Genomic DNA, 7,437 nt, shown 5'->3' with positions numbered 1-7,437 from the left:
AAAAGTCACATTTACTCACCTCTGTGGTTGTCTCTGAAGATGTACGTAAAACAAAATGAAATCTGTTGATGAAAATCATCTGAGAAATGAGCATTTGCTATGCATTAATTTTAATGTTGTTTTCTTTAAAAATACCTGCAGGCCTTATAATTTCTGAAGTACATATTAAACCAACATGTACATGATTTGCCAGTGTTTCTTGAAGTATTTGGTTAATTATCTTCACATGGGAGACATCAAAACCCAAAGTATGCTTTCTTTTCTCAATGATTAAGCCAAGCTTCCCATAACATTTCACTAGCAAGTAGGGCTATGACAGACTGCTAAGAACAAAGTGAAATCTGCTGTGAAAAAACAAAAACACAAAAAAAATGGGAAAAGAAGAAAACAATGACCCCAAAGATGTGCAAAGAAAAGGAAAAGCCAAGATGCAACTCAAAAGAAATATAGGTTATTTTGATGGGGTAAGTTTTATTATAGGATCAATTGTTGGAGCAGGGATCTTTGTGTCTCCCACAGGGGTGTTAAAACATTCCTTACTCAATGTTGGCGTTGCACTAACGATCTGGACCGTGTCTGGGCTGGTTTCTCTGATGGGTGCCCTCTGCTATGCAGAGCTGGGAACCCCTCCTCCCTTCTCTGGAGGAGAATACAGCCACATTAAAAGAGGCCTTGGATCCCTACCCGCCTTCGTGTTTATCTGGACATCAACGTTCACCAAGCCAGCATCAAATGCTGCTCGAGCCTTGCTGTTTGCTGAATATGCCACACAGCCATTCTATGGCATTTGTCCTGCACCAGATGTGCTGAAGAAGTGCTTGGCCTTGGCCGTTCTCTGGTCCCTGGGGATTTTGAATGGCCTCAGCGTCAAAATGTCTGCATGGGTGCAGACAGTTTTCACTCTGCTGAAGATGATGGCCTTGTCTGTGATTGCTGTTGGTGGCATAGTGCTCCTCGTTACCAGGCAAAAGGAGAGTCTGGCCAGGTTTGAGGACATGTTCAGCTCAGAGATCCCCAATGCCTCACAGGTTGCTGAAGCCTTCTTCCAGGGGCTATATGCGTACGGCGGCTGGTGGTCCCTCAACTACATGGCAGGTATTCTGCTCCTCTTCTTTAGATTTAGTTCTGCAGTTCTCATTCTTGTGTTCCTCAGCTTGTTTTGGGAGAACTTGTCTCTGCCTCAAGACCACAGGGTCCTTCTCATTTTACATAAGTGTTTGTTGGGGCTGGTAGAAGAGGCGTTGTTCTTCTCTAGGGAAAATTCCTGCTTTTTGTGCAGAATGAAGCTGACATTTTCAGGAAAGTACAAGAGAAATCATAATAGTTAATTTTAAATCTCATGCATAAACAGAATTTTTCATACGTTAAACATTTGCATTTTGTCTTTCTCACTGTCCATGTCAGTGTATTTTTAGGAAATACACTGTATCAAGTTATCCATGCCAAACAACGTGTGTGTTGTGGTTTGAAGACAACCCTAGAAGTAGCTCTGGTCCATGTTAAGTGTTGAGAGCACTAGACATGAAAAGGAAGAGGTCACCATGGCCCAAAAAGGACTCCTCTCCTCTTGACAGACTGAGAATTGAGTATTTACAGGGGGATGATGGACTGAAAGTTGAAATTTGAGAGATAGATGTGTTGGAAATGTGGTAGGGGGGGAGGAAGTGCTTTTGTGAAGTTTTCATTGTTCCTGTGTGTGTGTTTGTCCTTTTCTTTTGTAGTTTAGTTAATAAACTTTTTTTCCCCTCTATTCCTAAGTAAGAGCCTGTTTTGCTTATTCCTAGTCACATCTCACAGCAGACACCAAGAGAAGTGTATTTTCATAGAGGCACTGGCATTGTGCCAGTGTCAAACCATGACATTATGCATAGGTAATTTCTGTTTAAATATCTGTGGCTTATCTGAGGTTATGCAGCTGGTTTGAACATGGTCAAATTAATTTTGATTTTTGTTAGAATGTAGTAATTTTATGGGATATATTTTCCTGGGAAAATATAATATCCCCTTTTGAAGTCCAATAGAAGGTAAAGAGAGGTCTGTGGAAGGTGGCATATATTTTTTCATAGAATCTGTACTCAATTTTAACATTCAAAAGATTTTTGAATATCTGTTTACTTCCCTATTCTGTATCTGCTGACATATGGCAGTAAGAAACTTTTTCATTAAAGCTACAGAGATGATGTTCATTATGTTAGGTATTCACATCACAAGTTAAATCAATAGAGTTTCATAGTATCATCAGATTAATAGAATTATATTGTAAGCAAGCGGATATTACTGTTATATCTTTAACCATTTGTATCCATTGACCTCTGTCATGTAAAATATTAAGTAAAGGGAATGTGTTAAATGCATACCACAAAGTTCAGTGGTGAGGATAGTGTGAAGATTTGGTTAATGTTTAAAATCCTGACTGTTGTCTTTATAATCCAGGTACTCCAGCTTTAAAAATAGACTGCAATTAAAAGAAAAATATATAAATCAGTAAAGTATGGTTTTGAAACCTTAGGTATTCCTTAAAGACAAGTACTTGGCTTTGTAAGCCTGAGAAAATGCAAGACTTCTGGTAAAATACAGATTTATTCTGATCAGTTAGCAGTACTAATAAATGCCATACACTGGGCAGCACAGCTGTTTAGACAGATATAACCTAGGCAATTGTTCTGAACTGACCAGAGCTTCCTGTGCTTCAACAATTTCTGTGAGCTTCAGCTGATGGATCAGGTGCCAGCTGGCTGGCAAGACTATAATAAACAACAAAACAAACAGATAAATTTAAATTGGAAATTTTGGTGATTATTCTCTTTTGAGCTCGAAATTACTAAGTATATTTTTTATATCAGAAATAAATCCCAAATTTTCTGATAGTATCTGGGTTTTACTATTGTGGTCCTTCAGTCTTGTCTCCATACACTACAGCCAGCACAGGAATCATTGCTCAAGGCTGATGTCCTGAGCAGAAGATAGAAATCAAATGTAAAGGAAGAAGCAGATTTCTGTCTCCTAAAAAGAGATTGAATAAGCTGCACTTTTCACTTTTCACTTTTTCCCTCTTATCAGTTATTTGCTGGTAATACTCAATGAAATGTCTGTAAATGCTGAGGGAAGTGGGAAGTGGTGAGGGAACAAGAGGAAGGAGTGAAAGAAATCAAAAAGAACCTTTCTGATTGAGATGAGGGTGATTGAGATTAAGCTTCTGGAAACCAGCTCCATCTTTTGCTGGCACTATGACATGCCCAAGAATGTGTGCCTGTGTTTGAGTTATACACCTGCAAAATTTGGCTTTTTTCTTGTTTGGTAAGAGTAGTTCTAAGCTATCAGGCTTAGCCCTAAACAGTTTTCCTCCACCATCTTTGCCCTGGAAAAGATGATAATAATCAAAATCCATCTGGGAATGGCTCCGTGTTAAAGCCACTGCATTATTGCTGTTATGTCTATACCTTCAGTCTTTTCTGTTACTTCTGATATAAGAGCAAAGAGAAAGGTTTTGAGTAGAAATATGCAAATATGCTCACTAAGTTTAAGATCAGGATTCATGATGTGACATAGGAACAAATAATGTGACTTAAGAGTCTCATGTTTAAGCTAGTAATTTTCAAGTAAGGCTACTGGAAAATTTTCTGCCAAATAACTTTTCTAATGTAAGTCAAGTATGTGATTAATCAAATCAAAGGGAAATTATCACTCATTTTATCATTTTGTGAATCAATCAGCTCTTCATCAGCCCTCCTTCCAAAATAGTTGAAAATAGCTAAGTAAAAATATATTGGTTAAGAATCTTTGATATTAACCTGTTTGAGAACCACTGTAGGACTTCACAAGCAGAGAATTTAGCAGCCATGATTAGGGATTGGGGCAGGACTTTGGCATCACTCTTGTCAAACTCTGCACAGCTTCACCACTGAAAAACACTTGCAGAAGCTACACTGCTTGCTTCATTTGTTGTTTTAAATTGTATTTTTCAGAGGAGATGAAACGCCCCAGCAGAAATATCCCCTTAACTGTGATGACTGCTGTTCCTGGAGTAATTGTTTTTTATTTACTAGTGAACATCTCATATTTGACTGTCCTCACACCTAAGGAAATTGTCTCCTCAGGTATGTATTTCATATTTTTTTAATTAAAAAGAACTGGCCTGTTGACATATCCATCTGATGTCAATGCCTGGGTTACTTCTGCTCACCTAACTTCACAGTCCAGAAATTTGGGTTCATTTTCTTTTAACAGAGAATTCTTCTTTAATTTTACTGTATGACACAAATTGGATGAATGCAGGCAGATTGTTGAAATTGTTGGCTTTTCCCTACGCTGTCTAAAAAGAAATCAGAAGTGTATTAAAACCTGGAAAATAAGGTGAAAGTCAGGTCCCAAGTATAGAGATGATCTTTGTTTTCCTGTAGTTTTGATCCTATCTCCTCCTTCTTTCTCTATCTCATTGAGTCTCAGACTAAAGCCATCACTCTTTAGGAGGTAGACAAGTCTAACATGTTCAAGAGTATAGAAAAGACTATGGACATAAAAATGTAGCCATTTTGGGTGTGTATTATTCATGATAAATACTGTGACTTCTCAGAAGAACCTATACAAAATCCAGTGTGTATAAACCCTTTCTCAGAACCTGTATCAATAAGCCGGCCATGTAAAACTCCAAAGGGAACTCCTTGACTGTCCAAGCAGCACATTTTAAATCCCACTGTAATGACACTGAGCTGTCAGACCTTGCCTACAGGCCTGACAAAAACCATACTGTATTTGGATGGATCAATCTTTTTTTTTTTCCTATGAAAAAAGCTCACTAATATAAATGAGAACAGTGTAGTACCTGTCACTCAGTCACCTCATATTATCGCTCAACCAGTGTCAGGCTGTCTGCTGAGAGAGATGGATCATTTGTATGCTACAATGAAGGAGGCAGCAAATGCCAGACTATCCATGAATAGCAGCTGCCAGCTGGCATGACCAGTTTCATGCATACCAGGGGAAGTGTGTTTACCTATGCCAGCTCTGCCATCTCAGAAGTTAACCTTGAAATTATAGCAGGTTTTCAAGCTTTTCTTATTCCTTCACTACTTTTTTTTTTTTTTTTTTGAGGTTGGGGGCACTATTTTCTCCATCTCTACCTACTTCCTATGCTGCACAGGACACTGCAAGACCTATGTTCCTCATGGCATTTGATTATAGACCCACTAAATATTGTTCTCACTACAATATCAGCTATAGCTAATCTCCAAGCAGTATTGAATATCTCTTGTTTAGAAACAATCTTTCACATTTCCCAGTTCCATCCAAAGCAAAATCTCATTAATAGCACATTTGTTAACTCATCTCTGAATGTAGATGTGCTCCTGTTGGCAGTTTCCTGTAACAGCAGATTGTGTCAGCACCATGGTATGTCAGGGACCAAGGAGTTAATTTTCTTTCCTTGCCCAGGTGTGTGGGTTTGTGATGCAGGATGTGAGATGTGACTCACTCCTGCTGGGCAGTCCATGACTGTGGTATTGGTCCCAGCAGGTTTCCCTGGCTTGCTCTGGCAGGCAGTACTCCTTGCTGTCATCCTCCCAGGAAATGTTTAGTTCCTGAATGAAATACCTTTAGGATTGGATAAGTGTTTGACTACTGCAATAAAAAAGCAGGCATTGCTGGTAAATAATAGGTGCTTCTTGTTTTTAAGTTTTGTTCCTGTTGAGTCTGTCACTTATTCAGAAGATGGTATTTGTACTACACTAATTCTTTGCTTTCTTGCAGTTGCTGTGGCAGTCACTTGGGCTGATCGAGTGATCCCCTCCGTTGCTTGGATCATTCCTCTCTCTGTTGCTGTCTCAATATTTGGTGCCCTCAACTGCAGCATGTTCACACTTGGTCGATTAAGCTATGCTGGAAGTCAGTCAGGACATTTACCTCTTTTAATATCCATGCTTAATGTCCACTCCTACACGCCAGCACCAGCCATGATTTTTTCAACCACCATTGCATCCATTTTTATCATCCCCTCTGACCTTATTATGCTAACAAATTACTTTGGATTTTCTGCCTGGCTTATGACTGGATTGACTTGTGCAAGCTTGATTGTACTTCGATACCGGGAACCTCATTTACACCGACCATACAAAGTAAATGGATCTAAATTCAAAATATTTTTATAAATTATTTTTTGAGTCCTGGGTAGCATGCAAAAGTTATAGAAGAAGTGCAAATCCAAAGTGGATCGTCACAAAAATACCAATAATAATCTCAATGCTTAGAGCCTCATTTGAAAATTTTTCTTCACTATAAAAAGAAGAGAAACAAACAGATGGTCTCTGCCCCAGAGAAGCTGAACACATAAGATGGTTCTTTGCAGAGTGGGGGAGATGTGCAAACAATGTGGAACCGTACCAGTGTGGAGCAATAACAAGAACAGTTTAGGACCCATTGCCCTTCAGTTCATTAAACTTCGATCTGCTCTCATCTTCCCTGACACAATCACAGGCATTAGGTTCTTACTCCAGCAGTCAGAAAGCTTGGGTTAGAAGTGCATGTTCATTGTGAAGGCTTCCAGGCACCCAGCCCTGAGTGTCTTATAGGAACCCACATTATCATATGTGAAAAAATGGATTCCCAATACTGCCTGTCTCTCCCCCTTGACAAAAGAAGGAGCCTAAACAAATATTTTTAAGAAGATTCCTCTTTTATAGGCAATTTGAGTCAGATGACTCTTGTCCTGGGTGAATTTATAGCAGCATGAGAAATGGTACTTTACTGTGGCAAACACATTGCTACTCTAATGAATGAGGCAGAAAAGTCACAGTTGGTTCGTTTATTTCCTAATCCACTTTTTTTTTCTTTCTCTTACAGGTGTTTTTACCAGTTCCATTTATGATGGTGGCAATGTCTTTCTTCCTAGTTCTAGCTCCCATAGTCTGGTCTCCAAACATGCAATATGTTTACGCTTTCCTGTTTATGCTTGGAAGTCTCATTATTTATCTGCCTTTTATACATTTTAAATTGCGTTTTGCATTTCTTGATAAAATTACTTGCCACTTACAGCTCCTGTTAGAAGTCTGTCCTGCTGATGGACCTGCTGAGGGCAAATGTGAATGATGGCAGATATTTAATCTCAGTACAACTAAAAGCCAACAGAGGATTTTGTTTAACTGAGGCTATAAACAGTACAATTTAGATGTTGGTGTGATACATAGGTGTGCATGCATGCATATACATATATAGATGTATACACATATATTGCAAACGTGCACATATATGTTTGTATAGGCACAGAATCACAGAACTAGGTTGGAAAAGACCTTTGACACCATCAAGTCCAACCTATGACCAAACACCTCCTCATCAAATAAACCATGTCATTAGCATAATAAGTTAATATGTATATTTTTGATTTTGTTTGTATAAACACATAAATTTATATGTACACTAATTTAATAGGTGAAAAGGATCTCT

At 38.6% G+C, this 7,437-nt stretch overlaps 1 protein-coding gene across 1 annotated transcript; it reads left to right on the top strand.

Moving 5' to 3' along the window:
* The first annotated feature begins 283 nt into the window (after positions 1-283).
* Positions 284-7,437, top strand: SLC7A13 (solute carrier family 7 member 13). The gene is made up of 4 exons (XM_005422868.1): positions 284-1,095; positions 3,966-4,097; positions 5,746-6,110; positions 6,835-7,437. Exons 1-4 carry the CDS (start codon positions 372-374, stop codon positions 7,078-7,080), a joined length of 1,467 nt encoding a protein of 488 aa, XP_005422925.1. The 5' UTR covers positions 284-371; the 3' UTR covers positions 7,081-7,437.

Source organism: Geospiza fortis, unplaced genomic scaffold, assembly GCF_000277835.1.
Source record: "Geospiza fortis unplaced genomic scaffold, GeoFor_1.0 scaffold7, whole genome shotgun sequence".
Classification (NCBI taxonomy): Eukaryota; Metazoa; Chordata; class Aves; order Passeriformes; family Thraupidae; genus Geospiza; species Geospiza fortis.
This window is presented reverse-complemented; position numbering and strand designations above follow the sequence as displayed.

Excerpts from the sequence above, each read along its gene's own strand:
- SLC7A13 (XM_005422868.1), top strand. The coding sequence starts at position 372 with ATGGGAAAAGAAGAAAACAATGACCCCAAAGATGTGCAAAGAAAAGGA. Across the intron at positions 1,096-3,965 it reads GTCCCTCAACTACATGGCAG|AGGAGATGAAACGCCCCAGC; the intron begins GTATTCTGCTCC and ends TGTATTTTTCAG. Across the intron at positions 4,098-5,745 it reads TAAGGAAATTGTCTCCTCAG|TTGCTGTGGCAGTCACTTGG; the intron begins GTATGTATTTCA and ends GCTTTCTTGCAG.